We start from the raw sequence: 21190 nt of genomic DNA, 5'->3' as shown, positions 1-21190 counted from the left end.
TAACAACTATTTGATAAATATGACTTAAGTAAAGTAGAGAGACAAGACACAATCAAAGATCTTTTAGAGGTCACAGAAAGCCATGTGGCCTATTCCTCTATCTCAAAATCCTTAACCACTATGTAACCAGAGTCATAATGGCATCAATTATGGACAGCCCCTTTCAGAAACCAAACTGACAGGGAGCAAAAAACTTATTTTTATTTGAAAACTCCAACAATCATCTTCCAAATCCCATCACCTTACCCAGAGTGGAAACCATGTAGGGATTGGTCTGTAATTATTTACTCTGTTTTCAAAATAGAGCCATGGTATAAATGTCTTAAGGCAATATAGAAAAATACCTTTATAAAAGCAGCCATTTACTATGATCATCATAGGATGTAAAATGCCACATTTATTACTCATCAGAAGCTTATTGCTTAGTTCATAAACATCCTTTGAATTACTCTTTGACAGATTCATTAACAATGAAGAAACCTACTGTTCAGTGCAGGGCCCTAGGAGCATAGATTTTGAGAGTTATAATGAGCTATATTGGATTAGTCTTATCTGACGGCAATTTTTTGGCTATATCCAAAAGAATGCTTGAAAAATATTAATTACATTGATCTGTGGGAAATCCAGGTTTAAATAATAATTGGCCACATCTGTCTAGATTTATTTTCTATGAGCAATACACTACTCTGGATTTCCTCTTTTGCCATACTTCTTTATCTTTATTCTTTACAATTTGAGTTTATGATATCATTTCAATTCCATAAATTTGACAGGTTAATTAAAAATTGTATGTTTTCTGGTACTTTCTTTGAAGGTCCTAATTCAACCAATATTTTTATTGTTTTGGAAAATATTGGTTTATAAAGAAAACAAGTAGGTAGTTTAGAAAATAAAATGCTTGCTAAAGCTAAAATGATAAAGTTTTGTCTTGGAATAAGGAAAAATTTTGCAACTCTGTTGCAAAAGACTGATTGGTAAGCGATTTGGTAATGCTTGTCAGTTTAATCTAAGTTTATTTTAAGCATTGGCAAGCAACCTTCAATAGTACAATATCTATCAATCAATACCTTCAATGTAGTAGTTTTTTGGTCATTAAATAAAACTTGAATTAAATTTAATTAATAAATACAATAAATTACAATTATATTTGTATTATTAATTTATTAAATATTTAAGAAAATTCTTATTACTATTATTATAGCATTCATCTTGAAACTATTAAACATTTTATTACTTTTGTTTATTCAGACCTAGAAAAAATTACAATAAAAATTACAAGAGAAAATTACAATTTTCTTATTTTTATTTTAAAAGGTGAAATGTTACTGTTACTAGAATTATTACATTGGATTTTTAATTTGATACTGTTTGGACAAGAAATAACATTTAAAGAAGGAAATTTAAATGGCAAAATTTATGCTAACATGCTAGAAAATTATATGGAACCTCTGATCATGAATTAGAGAGATGCACAGCAATTTATTTTTAGAAGAAAATTGATTACATTTTCTATGAAGAGTTCCTATAGAAATTGCCTCCTGGATCTCCAGACATACCACCTCTTGATTTAGTCCTCTGAGACCACCTAAAAATCTGTTGTTTGGATACAAAATAGCAACTGATGTAAAGAATAGCAATGTATGATAATCATTTTTTACTTTAAATAAAGAAACTACTATCTTGAAAACAAATAGGTTTAATTTTTTATGAATATTGGAAAGATGAATGAAAAGTCACCTATTTTTTATACTTCAACTAAATGTAGCAATTAAAAATTGTATCATAGGTGAGTTACCAAAATAAATACATACCTACAACAGCACTGTTCTTTAAATAAATAAATCTATATTTGTGTTCTGTGAAATAAATTTAAAAAGGTACTTCGATGAAATTTAAGGTGCAGGCTTTACTGTTCACAAAATAAATAGTTCAAAAATATAGATAGGTTATCAGAAACCTTAATCCTGGGTATTTACGACGGTTACATTTACCTAAATTGTAAAAAAACACAATATGTTATTATCCACAATGTAGAAATACACCAACGAGTTTTGAAAGTATCTATCACATTCTAACCAAAAATAGGTTGGGTTTCGTAAAATAAAACATTTCAACAACCCATAAGGTCATCGATAATTGCATACGGGCGGTGAGAATCAGTCCCATGTCTTACCAATAATTATCCAATTCAAAATAAATATGATGTCATAATAAAATAGATAACTTAAATGTAAACAAACAAATAGGAAAATTGTAAATATAAAACACAACAAAACATGTTTTGTGAATACAAGGGAAGTTTCTCTCGCTCTCTCTCTCTCTTCTTTCGATATTGGGCTTTGCAACAGGGCAATTACCAATCAGTTATTTAGGCAAGGCGCACATTGAGACACACGCGACGCAACCCACGCAGGGCAGCACACGCCACGTTTTTGTATCATGTAGTTAGCATTGCACGCCCGCATATTAGGACGCAACACAGCTTAAGCCACGAATGTGCCAAACAAAACGTGTGTCGCCCAGTGTTCGAGACACGGATTTCGTGAGCGACTGTGGCAAAATAATTGCAAAACAATGCGGGAAGAACTTATTGAGGCTGTCAGAAAATTTCCTGTTCTATATGATACAAATGATCCCTCATATATGAAATCCAAACTAAAAGATGACATCTGGAACACGATTGCTAAACATGGTTAATTAAAAACCGGTAAGTACATAATACAATATACAGATAAAAACAATTTAGGATAGTTTATGATGTTTTATTTTTAAATAAAAAACATTTTACGGTATACATACAAACTCAAAACATTGCTGTCGAAAATTTGTTGGATGATGCGATATTTTTCGTTATGAATTTAAAATTTTCCTCTTCGAACACTTTGCTCTTGCCAGGGTACATTACCATCCGTGTTGAAATACGCTGTAAACTTTTCTCTCACCGCAAAAGCATTCAATGAACTTCTACTATTTGTTGATCGTAAGGGAAGTAACTGAGATGTAGGCATTTCTTCTAGTTGTTCGTTCAAAGTATTTACCTTTTCTTTTGTCAAATAGTTGTGTAATATACAAGCTGCTTTCACGATACTGTCCACTTTTATTTCAAATGCTTTTTTGAAAATACGAAATCGCGAAGCTAGAATTCCAAAAGCACATTCTGCACACTGGCGCGCTCGTGACAATCTGTAATTAAATACTTTAGTGTTGTAATTACCAAGCACGTTTCTTCTTGGATAGGGTCTCATAAAATTTTGTGTTAAAGGAAATGCCTCATCCCCTACGAAAACATAAGGCAAAAGTCCTTCAACTGTTGGTAGTTCACTGGGTTCCGGTAGATTCAAAGTTTTGTTTGCTATTTTTTTTCCTAATGGACTACTAGAAAAAATATTTCCATCGCTAAATCTTCCCATTGATCCAATATCTATTATTGTAAACCTATAGTTAGCATCAACACTCGCCATTAAGACAATGGGAAAATTATGTTTATAGTTATAGTATGAGGATCCCGTTTTTGACGGTTTCTTTAACTATATGTTTACCGTCAACGGCTCCTACGCAATGCGGGAAGTGCCATTTGTCTTCAAACTCCAAAGATATTTTTTGCCACATTTCAGTTGTGGGCTGTGGTAAATATACGGATTGCATATTTTCCCAAATAGCTTTTGATACTTCAAGAACGATATTGGAAACCGTGCGATCGCCCAATCTGTAGCTATAGGCTATACTTTAGTAACTGTCTCCCGACGCCAAATACCTGTAAATGAAAAAAACATCGATATTATTTTATAAAGAAGAAATGTTATAATAGTTAAATCTAAAAATGTTCATATTTTATTGCAGGAAGCGAGGCAAAACAAAGTTGGCTAAAATTGCGAGGTTGTCATCGTGAAGCATTACGTAGACAGAAAAATACTTTTAAAAGTGGATCTGCTGCATCCGTGATAAAACCCTGGAAATACCATATACCACCAAGCAAATGGATTTTCTAGTCCCTTATATGGGAAATCGACCACGCGAGGGTAACCTAGATCGCGAAAGCGAAGAAGAACAAACACAGGATTTGTCTCAAAATGCAGACAGTGATACTTCAGTTCTTGAAAATGAAAACACTGTAAACTTGTCCGCAGAGGAGAATACGGAAACCGAACATTTGCTAAATAAAAATACAATAAGTAATTCTGGTATTTTTAAATCAATGTCGGACACTATTGTTCAGAAAAATAAGCGAATGAAAAAAGATGATATAGCCGGCATACTGAAGAAATCGATGATTCGGCGGGAAAAAAGAGCTGAAGAACGGGTAATTGAAAGAAAAAAAGCCAGTGAAGAGGCAGTAACGCCTCAACGTGATGGACTTCAAAAGTTTTTTTGGCCATGTATGAAATAACAAGGGAAATGCCTGCTACGTACCAACATGTTATAAGAAATAGAGTATATCAAGCAGTGTCAAAAGTAGAAGCTGAATATTTACAGTAAGGCACTTCTTCACTTCAAAATTTTTCACAAACTGGTTCTCAGACTCCAATTTTGCACCAGCTTCAACCAATACCTCAGGGAACCTGCAGCCCTTCAACATCATACTGCCATGCTTCTTACTCATCTTTTACTAGCACACTCCTACAGTCTCCTGGTACAGAGACACCAGAGACAGTCAGTGCGCAGTCCAAAGACACCGCATCATTTTTTCATAACTTTTCAGTTTAACAAAAATGCATTCCAGTTTAATTTTTTTTAAATAAATAAATTTTTAGTTTACATTAAATAAATTTCTTACCTTAAGAATACAGCTAGTTTTTCTCTTGTTCCTATGGATGTCTGGGCATTAGAACCTTCAGTATAAATTGTCTCTTCTATTATATTGTAACTTCATCAAACTGATTTTTATTTAGTCGAAAATAATTTCTAAACTTTGAGTCCGAGAATTCAGATGCCAGATTAAATTCGCCATGACTTTGCCTTTTTTTCATGTAATTACTTTTACCAATATGATTTCTTCCTTTTTTTTGATAGGTCGTATAGCAAAACTTCTGTTTCCCAATCGGCGTCCGAATCTGACTCAAGAACTTAAGCCTAGTAATAAATTTTCCATGATTATTAATTTAAGAAAACTACCTACTACGCAGGAAACAACACAGCTTGTGTAACAATATGCGTTCAGCCGACACATCCCACGAATTTCGTGGACTTCGAGGCTTGTGCTGCTCTGCGTGGGTTGCGTCGCATGTGTCTCAATGTGCGCCTTGCCTTAAGCGCAAGAGGATACGTACACACCGTTGCATCGTGCGTAGGATTCAAGCTATAAAACGCAAGGCTTCAAAGTTGTAACTAAAGGCAAATTTAGATTATTTTCTTAAGATATACACTGCTTTATCCACAATGAAAGGTGTAAACATAGTTTTTACCTACATGTCATCCAAGATACAAATCCAAAGTGAAGTGAAGAAAGTAGGCGGTGTTTCAATGAACCGGCTGGAAAATTCCTATGCAGTGAACGGTTAGTGTCAAGTATAAACTTGTTCTTCGTATCCTATAGACATTGCATACAATCCAAACGCAGTTGCATACATTCTGAAATTGAGCACATGTATGTTTTGATATGCAAAATGACTTTTTAGTGGAAAGACGAACATCAAGGAGAAGTACCATAATGTAAATATCTGTAAAAATGCATACAGGTTTCTACTAAAATATAAGCTCTACTTAAATATAAGCGACATAAAGTCAAAGATAAAAAATTACCCCACTTCCTATAATTCAGAGCTAGCAAAAATTAGACAGTCAGAAAAAAGTGGAGCAAGAAGCGCTGATGTTTATAAACCTCATTTATTTTAGTTCAAAAAGTCAGATCCCTTTTTTGGATGTTTGCGTTCCAAAGTTTTTTATGTTCTTTTATTATATAACGAAATAAATTTTAATGTAGGTGGAAAAAAACTGGTGAAGGGAGCTTGTCAGAGAGTTCTATTTTTTTAACCAAAAATCTTCTTTTATAAACATATTTATTTATGTTAATCATATTCTCTTCTTGTGAATCGCTGACCTGATACAGTATCATAGCATTAGTTCGTCTTGCTGATGCCTCTCCATTTTTCCCGCATTTCTTCTTGCACATTCTGTTAGTGGAACACTAAATGCTGTGACATTGTGGTCAGTGTATCTTGTGGGAGATTTGCCTCGGCCTCTTTTATATGTCACAATATACCATATATATACCAGTAGCTGCAACACCTAAATAATATTCCACTGCCAAGGTATAATTTCAGTTGTTATATACCTATTCGCAAATAAATCACAAACTGCGGTAGAATTTCTCATATGATTATTACTTGACAGAGATAAAATTCCAGTCTTCTGTGTCCAGTCATTCGCTTTCTATATACGGTTGTGAAGGCTTAAATATCTTCTTTAACCAATTATATATAGCACATATCACTTTTACAATATGCTCAGCTGTAGCTTCTTAAAATGGAATTGGGTTGTGAAAGATCCTAAAGCGAGCTATTAGTATACCAAGACTGTCTTCAATAACTTTCCTGCCTCGGTAGTGAAAAACTCGCGACGATTTAGTGCTGTTATCCTAGAGTTGGATTTTAGAATGTTAGTTCGTAGTGAAAAAGCATCACCTACCAGAAAAACACCGTCTGTTGTTATATTTAAAAGATTTTGTTGTAAGGATGATTAAATCTTTATTTAATCATCCTTACAACAATCCTTACAAGAAAAATACTGAAGCATACCACTTGTTACAACATCTACATATAGGAAATTTTAATTCAAGTCGACAATTGTAAAGACTACAAATTAAAATGTTAAAATACGCCTTGTAGTTAAAGTACTCAGATCCACTTTTGGGAAATCAACGGATAACTGCATGCTTTCTATAATAATCTATAATAAATCTATAGTATCTCAAATAAATTTGAGATTATTATTTTTTGAAACGAATATGCAATAAATAACGGAACAAGTTAGCTCTAGCACACAATGTTAATAATAATCTCGTTTAATATTTTTAAGAATTGCAGAAAGGCTCAAAGAAACTACTCGAAACTATACAAGAAGTTGATGGATTACAATAATCTGCTAGTTCCTCCGGCGATGCACATCAAAAAGACTAATGAATTTACTACTACTCCTACTATCAAAAGGGCTAAAAAAAAAGATAGTCAAGTATATAAATGCAATCAATACAAGGATAGTTAAAAAATTCTAAAGCCAGGAGTACAGGGAGTTTGATCTATTTTGCAACTGCCTGACCATTCAATTAAAGAAAATGCCTCTTCAGAAAATTTTAAGATGCGAAAAAAAAACTTTAATCTGTTATCAAAACACTGTATATCTCTTATTTGTACTAATTTAACAAATAATGCTTTTCCTTTGCCGAATAATTCATCAATTCTCCTTAATCTTCCTCAAATTTGTACAGTAACTTTTCTACAGGCGATTATAATATTCTGCTATTTTGCACCTTTGTTTTTCAATATTTACCTAAATAAATTCTTCTAGAACTTCATAAATTGCTTTGCAAACTTCTGGTATTGTAAGTGATATACTACAAGTTCTTGTTCTAATATAATAAGTGTAACTTCCAATTTTAGTATTTAATAAGTGAGACTTCCTGCTAGAGCCATCCTTCAGTTGACCCGCCCGTTTTGACCGCTTGTTTATCCTTTCCGGTGGTGTTTCTTCGTTCTTCCGAGGGCGCTTGCTGGTGACGGTCGACTTCGTTTGAGGTGTCCCGTGGGCGGACTGTCTCGCAGCGGCGAGCTCGGTTGGCAGGATGATTGGCCACTGCTGGTGGTCAACTCTTCTAGCCCTCCGGGCCTCCGGCTCTCGGACCTTCTTCCACTTCTCTTTTTTACTAGAAGCAGATGAGTGGCTGGAAGGGCCTTCCTCTGACTGGGCTTGGGGCCCGGCCGCAAGCCTTCAAGGCGAGAGGCCAAGAAGGGTGGCTCCTTCTTGCCCTCTTGCTGTTTCTGCTCCTCCTCCTATATTCCCTTTTTTGCCGATTTTTTCTTTCGGCACGGGCTTTTCCCTCATTTCCTTGGCTTTGAGCTCCGGCCCTTCCTGTGATGGCTGTATGCCACCATTGGTTGGTCACTAACAACCGTTTCCATCTCGGAGCTAAAACCTAGCAACTTCACCTCGTTTCCTGATGGTATTTTTCCCTCAGTTTCGTCGTGGGTGGGAACAGGAATTCTTAAGTTCATTGGCTTTTATTTCTCCTCTTAATGTAATAAGGGTTTTTTTTTAAAAAGTGATGTTGCAGTATAAGTGTAGTTGCGCGTGTTTTGGATGCATCAGACGGTGCCTCAGCTTCCCCCAGATCCCGCGTTGATAAGTGACCAGGCTGATTTCTTAACCTTCTGACGTAACTCGGGATTTTTCGAAGGATGATGGGGCAGCCTCCTACACCGACAACGGCCTGGGGAGAGTGCCTTAAGGCTACAGTTGTTACCTTGCTACCACTGGGGGCGGTCCTCCCTAAGGCCCGGCCTTAGTCAAGACAGAAGCGTGGAAGGAAAGACATATGAACTCCCTGTAATGCATGCATGTCTCCCTTCTCCTTAGGGGCTTGGGCCCCTCTGTTGCACTGCAAGTGGCCGATCATCAAAAGACAGTACGCGCATTCTACATTCATTTGAGGGTCACCTTTCCCTGCAGTGTCTCAGTCGAAGTTGAGGACCAAGTAAGTTCAGAAACAAGGATAACTCCCAAAATGTTGTCACATTTGTCTGTACAATAGACTTTTCACCAAATCTGAACCAGGTACTCTCATTGAGATCCATTAGGAAAAATAAGATGACATCAGTTTTCTCTTGATGAGTAGTATTTGCATTTTTGCTTAGATCGGCTGTATCCATTCCCAATGACACAACAGAAGTTTCGTACGCAAAGAACAAAAGATAAACAATTTCAGAGTCAACATAAAAAATACAATTTACAAAAATTATGAACAAGAATGATCCCAGCATGCTACCTCAAGGAAGCCCCACTTGTAAGAAATCTTACTTTATTTTTGTTTATTACCGGTTGATTAAGGAATCCCTCAGCCACTTGAAGGAATTTCCTCGTATTCCATAATGTTCTAATTTAGAGATAAGTAGATTATTAAGTAGATTATTATTTATCAAATCAAAACTTTTTTTATGATCAAAACGCAAGAAAGCAGTACGTTTACATTCGTCTAGATTTATTATTATTATATAAAGCAACACCTGCATGTTGCATTGCATCCCCTTCGAAGCCTATGTAGAAAGCTATTTCAAATATTTGGGAGATAACAGACAAAAGTTCAGTGCTCCGATAATTTGAAATTTCTTTTTTGTGAATTGGCTGAACGATAGTTTGTTTCAAAATTGAGGTAAAAGATAAAGACCTGCAAAGACCAATAATTTACAAGAGATTAAGGAATCAATAACATATTCGATAGCGTGCTTCATAAGATAAGTATGATATTTCATCAAAACCTGCTGAATGCTTCGATGAGAAGGACAAAGTTATTGGTTTAACGTCTGTTTATCAAGAGGGCAATGCTTTTATTCTATGTATTCTTAACAAAAGAAAACTCATAAACGTTGTAAAAAAATGGTTTATATTATTCAAGAAGAAATGCTTCTTAATAAATTAAATAAAGCTTTTTATTTAATTAAATGTTTGTGGTGTATTTAATTATATAAGTTGTGAAAATAATTTAATTTGTGCGAAAATTTTGCCTGTTTCACCTTACAATACGATAGTATCTCCGGTGGTATGACACACTATCAAATGATTGTTATACCTCCATAGAGTTTCCAATTAATTTGTTTTTTATTAAAAATATTCTTGTCTTAAGCTTCGTCTAAAATCTGTAGGTGAAAAGCATTTAAAACCGTTTGACATAATCGCCCAATCACTTTTTCCACGCTCGCAGCTCTTAACTACCATTTAATAAAATTATGTTTTATTTTCAAGTACATTCATTTTAATATTCTTCTTAACTTCCATTATCGGAAAAAGGCTAAAGTAAATGCTGAAAATCTGCGGAATAAAGATACAACTTCAGACCGATCGGACGCCCTGAACATTTTTTTCGCCAATCCTCTCAGCCTTCTCTACATTCAATTTGAATGACATTCTAGTAGAGGAAGAAGTAGGAGAAAGCCTATCATTTTCTTTTTAACTTGTGACTTAGATTTGTTCCTACGAGTTACATTGATTTTCTTTTTATTAATTTTTCTTTCTTTTCACTACAAAGAAGGGCAATCGGAATTTTGGGTAGGCTGGGTTGCAGGGAGGATTGTAGATCTGTTTTCTCTATGAAGGGAATACTTACCCTACCTTCCGTATATATATTGGAAAATCTTTTATGGGTACACAGGAATAGGGATCGGTATAAAGTATAGGGTGATATACATAACTATGGTACTAGAAACATAAATAGGCTAGTTCCAATTTACCAACGCTTAACAAGGTGTCAGAATGGTCCCGGATTTCTAGCTATTAAGTGATATAATAAACTTCCTACCGACTATGTGGATTTAGATTTGGAAAGTTTTAATTATTGCATTTTATTTAAGACATATTGTGATTGTGTATTATTCATAGTATGTATATCAATCATTGTGTTTTGGTTTTAATTAGTTTTATATAGTATTTTAGGAAAAATTTTATTATCAATTTTTATAAACAATTTTTATAAATCACCCTATTTTTTAACTATGTAATTCTTGACTTGTGTGAATACTATTTTGTATATTGGCATTAATAAATTGATTGATTGATTCTTACCCAAGACTTAAGTTGACCAGACCTGTATAGTTGGTTATTTGGTAGGGATGTAAAGATTATCCTTTCACGGACCAGTTACCTTAAAATATTGCACGTTGTTAACAATAGGTTTGTTCTCACAGCAGTAAGAAATACGTTGTCGACAAATAAACATGCGCAATAGAGGAAAACACGTTCGCACAGACACTTCTGATCGGTGTCAAATCAAAAGTTTGATGTTCTTACACTTTACACAAATTTCTGATAGTCAGACTTGTTTTCGGATTTATTTCAAGCAAAGTGTCAGAGAATTCGTGTAACCAGTCAACGCTGATCTTCGGAATATGAACATAACCTCTAAATTGTTGTTTGCATTTTGTCGTTTTGTATAGTCCCTGATATTCGTTTTGAAAAATTGTATTTTAAATTGTTGGCTTAGTCTAAAAATACACATTAAGGAAATGAGTGATTTTGAATCGTCGGAGGAATCTGATCAGAATTTTGTTAATTCCGAGTTATGTTGATTCCGACACAGACTTTTAAAAAAGATTTACTGGAAGAACGACAATCAAAACTATTTTGATGAAACTGTGTCCCAATTTAATAGAATAGAATTTTTCGACCATTTTAGAGTAAGCCCTGAAGTAAAATCTATTATAATCGATCGATCGATCGATCGATTCGATCTTAAACTCTATTAATAATATACAGCTATTTTAAGGTTGTACTGTAAATTTTCTTTGTTTATGTTTTATTTTATTGCCCTTTTCCCACTGGCATAAAAAAGTGAGGTTATTTTTCTTCTCCACTCAACCCGTATTTGATGTTCGCACAAACGGTTTCAAATCGATCAGAAGTTGTAATATTTTACGCATGCGCATCAGGAATGGTTTAGAAGCAGTTTCAAACTTGTAAGAAATTTGCAGTGAGAACAAACCTAATGTTAACATGAATATATGACCTCTCTTTCTAGAATTGCGTTGCTACAAATGTATGACCAAATAAATAAAAATTCAAAGTGTCAAAATAAAACACATCCTAACCTAAAATAAAAACCCCCTCTACTGAAGATTGTTTATTTATGTTTTTGAGTTTCTGTATGTTATAGAGTTTGACAAATAATTTAAAATATTTACATTTAAAATGGATCAGCAGACTAATCCCCATAGAAAAATGCTTGCCATAGCAGTTTCTAGTGTCGTTAAAGAGTCAGGCTTTGAGTATGCAGAAAAAGAGGCCCTGGGTACTTTAACTGAAATGATGCAAGCTTGTAAGCCTCCAACTTTTTAACTTCTTAAATCAATTATTCCGGTAATTTAATTGTTTCAGTTTTATGTCAAGTAGGTCATTTGGGCAGAAACTATTGTGAGCTCTCTGGAAGAGTGGAGCCATTGATAGCAGATATTGTTTTAGCCTTTACAGAAATGGGTGAGTAGCTGTTTCATTTATTATAAAATACTTACCAGTAATAATCATCTACAGCACATGAGGCATAGTAGTAACATAGTAGGAACATTATCGCATACTTTCACAGGCTCGCTAGAACCAGACAAGGCTCTGAATACTATTGTGTCCAGTTCTCTAAAAATATTTCACTCCACATAAGAAATATTAAAATCAAGAGATTTTTTATGAAAATTAAATTATATTTGCCTAAATGCTTTTTATTCTTTTGCTGAACACTTAAAAAGTAGTTTTAGTTTTCTTTGACTGAAGATTTTGAATATTATTCTTGTTATTTTGAATTACTCTTTTTGTATACAGTGTGGTGACTTTAACTGGAATGAATTCAGTTAAAACTAATCAAATTTTATCTTGCAAAATTCCTGAGACCCATTGATTTTTGTCTCGAAATATTTTGTGTTGGTAAATTTTTGGTGTGTTTGTTTATTTTATCGCTATCGAGACATTTCCTGACATTGTTGTAGTGTCACTGTTAAAGTGAATTTCAACCAGTTGTTAAATACCTAAGTTAACTTATATTGAAAAAATGCCTTATTTATCTGAATCCCACAAGATTGAAATCTTAATAATGATTGGTTATGGGGACAGAAGTCATACTCAGCTAGAGGTTGTTCACTTATTCAGGCAGAAATATCCAGATTTGCCACCTATTAACCAAGGTACGGTTAGTAAAATAGTAGCAGATTTCGAGAAGCTGGGCATGTGAGGGATGTTTCAAGACAAAGGTCTTCTAAGTCTTCTTTTTTCTGTGGGGACATTTGAAAAGTCAAATTTATATGAGCAAACCAGGAAACCTAGATGAACTCAAAGAACGTATTAGGCAAGAAATCCGACAAATATCTCCAGAAGTGTTAGAAAATGTCAGAAACGAATTTTATTATCGTCTTGGGCTTTGCCAACAAGTAAATGGTGCTCATTTTGAGCATCTTATACATTAAACGCAACTTTAAATAATTTAATGGTTTTTATTTTTTTTTTCGTATTTCTCCTTTAGATAATCACAAAAGTAAATAGGGCAATTTAATCAAGAAAAAGAGCTCTTTTCAATGAGAGTTTAAAAAAAGTGGCTTTCCATTTAAAAAAAAAAGTTGGGGTTAATTTGGACCCCCCCCTGTAGGAGAAAAAATACAAAAACTATCTTGAAATGTGAAAAAAAATAAACAAAAATCGACGGGTCTCAGGAATTTTGCGAGATAAATTTTGATTAGTTTCAACTGAATTTATTCCAGTTAAAGTCACCACACTCTATGCATATAGCGGGTGACACAGAAAAAAGGGAACTATTTTACTCTTTAAGATAAACAAATGAAATTTGGTATATCAATGGAATTATTATAAGAGCATCTTTTGACATATTCAGTTGTTTTTCATCACTTCCAGATTAACCGGACGTAACACTAACTTTCTTATTTTAAATGGCACACTTGGTATATTATTACATATTTCAATAGAAAATAATATTCTGAAAACAATAATACTGATTTTTGCTACTTTTTGTTTTATAGCCATAGAAAAAATCATTCTTTTATATTTTAAACTAGAGTGCCAATGAATGCGTCGAAAATTTTAATTTTTAATCAAGTAATCACCGAAAAATAGTTGTCATTACATTTTATGACTTGTTAGCCTTTAGTATCCTTATAACTCATTTTTTCAAGATATTCAAAATTGCAGTGGCAAATAGAATGGAAAGGAAAATTTTTATCTTAGGCTCCGCCAGAGCTTGGGATCTCTAAAAAACTTTAATCTTATATTATATAAAGGCTAAATCTACCAAAAACGTTATTATTGGGCAAATATCATTTATCAGAATTGTAAGAAATATTTATTTTTGAGCATTGGTATCATTATATTTACAAATATTACTAAATAACAATAACTACTTATTTTAAATAAAAATATATGTAATTCCCATACTTTGTAAATTATCAAATATCAAAAATGAATTAACATTTATTATATTTTATTAATAATACACATTACGGCTAAAAGCCTTTATTTAGAGCTGTGTAATTGTCAAAGGATTAATTCAAAACCTCTTTATTAGATTATACTTTTTCTGATACTTGATTGTTTTATTTGAAGAGGCTTTAATTTGTGTATATCTGAATAACCTCTAAACCGGAGATGTTATTAACAATGTAAATTAAACATTGATAGAGGTAGGTGCAAGAAAAGCTTAGTATATGAAGGTCTCTGCCTACAACAATCTGTATACCCTAACCCAACCAACCATGATCCTGATACATCTGAACCTTAAAGATTTCCTGTGCATGGCTAGAATAACCTCAGAATTGCAGAGCACATTTGCTACATTTCTGCAAATGTGCTATATTATGTACCATAGTAGGCAGACAAAATAGTAACAGTCCATAAGAATCTTGTCATAAAGAGTATTCAACTTAGTTTGTTCGATAGGAGACATACATGTTCTTTCCATTTAGGGAAAGTCTATTGGTCAAAAACCATCCATGAATATTTTTATTGCTCACCTATCATGTCTAACACAGGATCAGAAGCGGAGTACTGGATAAGATTACTAGTATCATCTACAAAATGGTCATAAAAAGAGGTCATAAAAAGAAGCATACTGATGCATACATAAAATGAATCCATACCAAATTCCATCCTGTGGTATTTTGTATGAGTGTATCTGTTGGCAATGTTGTGGATTTGTTATTTCTAAAACCAAATTAGGTGTCTGTAAATAGATAGGAAACACTTTTGCTCTTTTAAGTATACTTGTGAAAATACCAGCAGAAAAACACTGGTTTATTTCTTTGGTAAATGGAACAACAATAAGTTTTCTAGTTAATAAGAGTTTGAACCCTAGTATTAATATCAAAGCAGCCTCTACTTCTACTGTTTAACTGTTATCTTTTAATTTTTTCTTTTATGACATTAAAGGAAGTTGACTGAAGTTAAGGTAGAAGATTGTCCATAGGAACAAACACATAATCAAGAAATTAAGTACATGAAGTGGACATACCGCTGAGAATATTATCTGCGGTAGATGAAGGAAGAAGAAATTAAAGTCATTTCTGCATTTAATGTGTTCTTACTTTTACTTAAAACTTGTCTATTTGACTTTTCTCTTATTATTTTCCATATTGAAACTAAGGCATTTTTCTTAGCTTGTCTGTAAAGGTTTTTATATTTCTCTAACTGTTCTTTGGTGACAAATAGGGTTACATTTATAGATGCCGTACAGGCTAATAATAAGTTACGTGAATATAATTATTTAATTAAGCATATATACAGCTGCTAGCTAAGTTATTAATTTAAGCAGTTTTAGGCATTTGATTTAAACATCATTTATTGATTCGAATATTTAAAAATTTGAGAAATTTGTAGTGTTGTACTAGAATTTTTCCTTTGGCAAGTGTACCTTCAAGTCTTTTGCAATTTTTATTGTGTTTTATTTTTATCTTACCGCAATTTTTTTGTGACTTAGTGCGCTATAGGATATAAAAAAGATTGTTTCAGTTTTGTATTTTTACGATTTTAACAAGGTTAATTAAACAAAATTAATACAAACTTGTTTTAAACTAAATTGGCTCCAACAAGAGTGTTATCTACAGCAGGTGGTCATTATCATCCTATTAATCTAAGAGTCAATACATAATTTCAACACAATATAATTATATGTCGATGAAAATAAGGAAAAACTCATATTTTGCAGGCAGTTCTTATTATTTTAAATTAATTATTTAATTAATATTAATATAATAATAGGACACAAATAATATAAATTAATAAATATTTTATTAATGTTAATATGAATTAATTAACATATAACTGCAGCCAAATCTTACCCAATATCTAAGTTAACATAATTTAGTGTAATGTTTTAGGATTCAACTTCAACACTTTAGGGTCCTACCTTAAAAGTGGAAAACATGCTGTTCTTCCAACTTTGCAACCACAGCAGCCTCAAAAACAATTAAACATGCTATCAGCAGGGTCGAAGGAACCTTTGCCAAATCATATTCCAAAACATTTGCCACCATTTCCTGATCCGCACGCTTATGTTCGGACTCCTGTAAGTATTTTGTATTAAATTTTTTAATCACCCTAATTGTGTTTAACATTATTAGACCCACAAACAACCAATAATCGACTACGAATCAGTAAGAGAAAAGGCTGCTATGCAAAAAAAGGATGTTGAAAAGGCATTAACAAAGTTCTTGGCCAAAACAAGCCCTACGCATAACCTTTTTGACACTGAGGAAGGAAATATATTTCCCTGTAAGTCAATTATACAAATATATATATGTATATCTTAATCTGAAAAAATAAAATTTTATTTTAGTAATTGCAATTAAACCACCCTACCCCCCATATCTAAGTGCTCTATTGCCTCAAGACCAGATATTTGACCCAGAAGATCTAGATTTTGATCCAAAGAGCCAAATATTGCAACAGCAGAAAGAGCACAAAGAGGCACAAAATATCAAGAAGGAAGAGGAGGAAGAAGAACCTGAAGGTGATGGCACCGAAATTCCTATGAATGAAACAGTCAAGAGCGAAGAAGGCACTCAGAATAGCACTTTTATTGATAACCCTTATTTGGCCGCGACCAAAATGCCCATGAAGGAACAGAATATCGATATTATAAGTTAGGTATTGTATATAAACGGTATTAATTTTAGTTTAAGATGCAAGAGATAGTGGTTTTTTTTTATTGTTTGTTTTTTAATAAAGTTTTGGAAATCCAGGTTTGTTGGATGAAATGTAAAAAAAATATTTACCCATTTTTAGGACCTATTTGTCTCATTATTATTACATGAGAGGTATATACCGGGTGCGTCGCCGAGCGGAACATAGGAACCCATGTAAATTTTAAGGGGGTCAATTATTGGCTTCCCTGTACATTTTATAGAAAAAATGTAAGATAACTTTTTGAAGAGACCAATCTGGCTAACCTTTGTGCAAAGTTTCAAAAAATTTTAATAAGCGAATCTTGAATTATTTAAAATGTAATTGCAAAATTAGCAAATTTTCGGATCAGGTACCAGTAAAATGAATATTGTCACTGACGTAAGGAAAAGTGTCAATAAATCAGTGACAGTCGATATTTGAAAACAAGTATGAGTTATTCAATCGACGAAAAAATAGCCATAATTAAGTGGCATTATGCGGGAAACAGTTTTAGAGCAGTATCTGAAATGTTTTCAGTGTTATTTCCCCACCAAGCCCATTCCATCCATTTCAACTATTAAACGTATTGTCAATAAGTTTGAGTCCAAAGGTACCGTAATAAATAATTGTAAATGTTCAACTCAGGATATCGAAAATAGAGCCGAAGAAACAGAGAACAGAGATCTTAATATTCTACTGAGTGTGGAGGAAAACAAGATGGTTAGTACGAGGGTTCTTGGGCAAGAGGTAAATAAACATCATACAACGGTATTGCGCACTTTAAAAAAAACAAATATTATTCGTATAAATTCGAAAAACATCAAGAGCTGCAGGAAGGAGATGAAGAGCGAAGAATGGCATTTTGTTTTGAAATGATGGAAAGAGCAAATAATGATAGGAATTTTTTAAGAAATATTTGTTATATATTGGATCCTTTTTATGGACTATAACGTAACAGCTGAAACCTATTTGGACTTATTTCAAAATCAAATTGGACCCGCCTTGGAAGAAGTTGTTCCACGGTACCGGATACTTTGGCCAGCCAGGTCACCTGATCTTTCACCGAATGACTTCTTTTTGTGGGGTCATTTATAAAAGTGTAAAATTTGAGAATCTAATTCAGTTACAAAACGCTATTTCGTTAGAATGTAATAAAATTTCCCAATATCAACTTAGTAACGTTAGAAATGAATTTTATGATCGGTTAGGATATTGTTTAGCTGTTAATGGGGGGTTGTTTGAACATTTGATTAATTGATGTTTTTATGTAATTCTCTATTATTTTTAAAAAAGTTATTGTATTTTATTTTATTTTTCCACACTTAGTAAAATATTAAGAGTTCTGTTCTCTCTCTTTTCGGATCTATTTTCGATCTTCTGAGTTAAACATTTACAATTATTTATTGCAATGTCTTTGGACTCGAATTTACTAACAATAGGTTTAATGGTTGAAATGGACCAAATAGGCTTGATGGGAAAATAAATTGAAAATATTTCAGATACTGCTATTGGTTTAATTAAATTCTAAGTATGATAAAATTATGTTTTTAATAATCGATAATAATAATTGTTATTGGTTTAACTTCATCGTTATATTAAATACAAGTTTAGATAAAAAAGTAATGTTAACGTGTCTTACTTTGAATGTATGGTTGTGAGATTGATAAAACGAAAAAAAAATTCTTGTATTCGGCTGTACGTCAGATTTGACAAAGCCTTATAACAAATTGTTTGCTGGTGGCTGGTGTCTGGTTTTACCTGAACCGAAAATTTGGTAATTTTGCAATTACATCTAATTGAATAATTCAAGATTCGCTTATTAACATTTTTTGAAACTTTGCACGATTGCCAGATTGGTCTCTTCAAAAAGTTATCTTACATTTTTTCTGTAAAATGGACAGGAAAGCCAATAATTGCCCCCTTAAAATTTACATTAATGATATATATATCCTTATATACGTACCGGGTGGTGCGTCGCCGAGCGGAACATAGGAAAACCCATGTAAATTTTAAGGGGGCAATTATTGGCTTTCCTGTCCATTTTACAGAAAAAAATGTCTATATATATATTTATATATAATATATATATATATATATATATATATATATATATATATATATATATATATATATATATATATATATATATATATATATATATATATATATATATATATATATATATATATATATATATATATATATATATATATATATATATATATATATATATATAGACATTGACAGAAAATACAAACAACACACCTATAAAAAAATTACACCTGAACACAGGTATAGTAACGGAAATAAAAATGCGAAAAAGAAGATTTTGAAAGGGTGCCATTTTGCTATGGGTAGAAGCACAGATATAAATAGCTAACGCAACAGATAAATACTCCAATAGTAAAAATGCAGGCCCCGAAATGTCAGCCGGCTTTTTGAGCGGGCTGACCATCGATGAATTACGCAGCCCTTGTTGTCGAGTTTAGGTGAAGCAGGCAGCAGACCGCAGTCAGCCGAGTAAAAGTTTAAATAAATAGGGCACTTTTTGGGACTTAAAGGTAGTTTGACTTTGCCGTTGTGGTTAAGTGTTTTGCGCTGATCGAATGAGTTTCTTATTTGTGTTAATGCGTTGTTTCTTAATATTTAAGACTTTTATTATTTACCAAATTCCATGTTTTTCGATTAAAACATTATATTAAAATGATGGAGACTCTTCCAAAAAAACGACCTGGTGGTTCTAGAAGTGAATATTTTAATTGTCGAAATTCACGAAGAAACTCTTCAATTAGAATGTTTAGGTTTCCAGTGAAAATAAAGGATTTATGCGATAAATGATAATAAATTCTGGTAAGTAAATTTTATAATTACTCCCGACATTACTTTATTAAGTTCTTTTTTGCACTAAAATAAATTGAATTAACGCCTTTACCATTTTACTTAACTTAATTTTTTTTCTATTAAACTTTATTTTTAAATTTACCTTTACTTACGTTTTACTAAACTAAATAATAATTAAGAAAAAATATAATGGTTAAGCAATAATAACAACTCAATTAACTCATGAGTACTTATACAACCAAAAAATGTATTTTTTGTCATTTCAATTTGTTCAACAGTTACGCCAATATTTTTTTTAATTTTAAATAGATCATTTTAGTATATTTTTAAAGAAGATATACCATTCCATAATTATTATGACATGCACGTCAATAGTTGACAGATTATTATTTAAAATAATTTAAAACTGAGTTAAAACGATAAATATAGTGGTGGCATGGATAAGCACGTTAACGCATCTGTCAATATACGATCAAATAACCATATAAAAATAGCTTTGATGCTATTTTATTTTGTTTTGTTTGAAAACCTCTTCCAAAATCTATTGAACCACTTTTTGGCAATTACTTAATTTTTTTAGTAGCAACCAAATAAGAACAAAGACTTTTTAAAAGCAGCAATTCTGTCCCAATATTTTGATATCTTTTTTCTCAAAAATCGGTCAGCAAATCTTGCAATACTAAATAAATTAAAAAAAAGGTAATTAGGTTAAAAGGTAATAAGATTTGAAGGTCTTGTTTTCACGCGACGATTCGTGTTTTGGCCACTACAATCAAATTCATATTGGCCCCATATTTATTTTTTGCATTTTTAAAACTGCTTTAATAATTTAACGTTATTTTTTCTCAATATTAACAATCGAACAAAAAATGGAAAACAATAAAAAAAAGCAAAAAGTTATCTTTTACTTGTTTTTTGGCTACCTTGAATCCCAAAAGTAAACAAATAAGTTACTTTAATAATATTAGGATTTATAAATACAAAAATATTTTTTCTTTGCTTTATATAGGAAACGCTAAATTGGCTACATTTTCCGAAGAAACCCTACGCAATAAATACCTTTGTATGGATCACTTCACGAGTGAGGACTTTCGTACATCCAAGCAGTTTTACCTGAAAAAAAATGCCGTTCCCAGAAACTATGCGCTTAATGAAACCAGTCCTTTTGCTACTGACTGCCCAGATAGTCTAAAAGTGTTGACTCCAAAAAGAACATATGCAGAACTGGAAACATCACTACTCGATTTTAGTCCAAAAAGTTCTTCAACAAAACGAAGAAAACATAATAACAGTGTAGAATCCGAGTTTGTCAGCAATTTATGTTCGTTACCAGACAAAATTGTGACTCCAAGAAAATTAAAATTAAAAAGAAAAATTACACGTGTTACTAAAAAGAATAAGAATTTTAAAAAAATAATTTTTAGATTACACAGAAAAATACAAAAATCCAAACTTGCAATGTCGTCGCCCTTACCGCTTTTAAGTTTGTTATCTCCAG

At 32.4% G+C, this 21190-nt stretch overlaps 3 protein-coding genes across 10 annotated transcripts in view; 1 reads left to right on the top strand and 2 right to left on the bottom strand.

The window, feature by feature from the left end:
• The window catches only part of LOC126735106 (extended synaptotagmin-2-like), a 30869-nt gene extending 14635 nt beyond the window's left edge, over window positions 1-16234 (bottom strand). The window contains exons 1-3 of one of the 8 annotated variants that reach the window (XM_050439019.1): window positions 16094-16234; window positions 12210-12327; window positions 5407-5568 (exon numbers count right to left, since the gene is read on the bottom strand). Coding sequence is in view for 1 of the 8 variants with exons in the window: in XM_050439014.1 (XP_050294971.1) it covers window positions 16094-16111 (18 nt within the window). In the remaining 7 variants the exon portion in view is untranslated. The other 7 variants (XM_050439021.1, XM_050439020.1, XM_050439014.1 and 4 more) reach the window with 7 other exon arrangements.
• On the top strand, window positions 11677-16927 carry LOC126735110 (transcription initiation factor TFIID subunit 8). The gene is made up of 5 exons (XM_050439039.1): window positions 11677-12016; window positions 12076-12174; window positions 16065-16252; window positions 16308-16458; window positions 16523-16927. The coding sequence occupies exons 1-5, from the start codon at window positions 11890-11892 to the stop codon at window positions 16831-16833; spliced, it is 876 nt and encodes a 291-aa protein (XP_050294996.1). The 5' UTR covers window positions 11677-11889; the 3' UTR covers window positions 16834-16927.
• LOC126735109 (RING finger and CHY zinc finger domain-containing protein 1) overlaps window positions 15957-21190 on the bottom strand; it is a 25616-nt gene continuing 20382 nt past the window's right edge. Inside the window, exon 7 of the mRNA XM_050439038.1 lies at window positions 15957-16250. The gene's annotated coding sequence lies outside the window, so the exon portion shown is untranslated. The remainder of the gene's footprint in view (window positions 16251-21190) is intronic.

The sequence above is a fragment of the Anthonomus grandis genome, chromosome 4 (genome assembly GCF_022605725.1).
Source record: "Anthonomus grandis grandis chromosome 4, icAntGran1.3, whole genome shotgun sequence".
Lineage (NCBI taxonomy): Eukaryota > Metazoa > Arthropoda > Insecta > Coleoptera > Curculionidae > Anthonomus > Anthonomus grandis.
The sequence above is the reverse complement of the archived record's forward strand: the minus strand, read 5'-3'. Positions and strand labels throughout refer to the sequence as shown.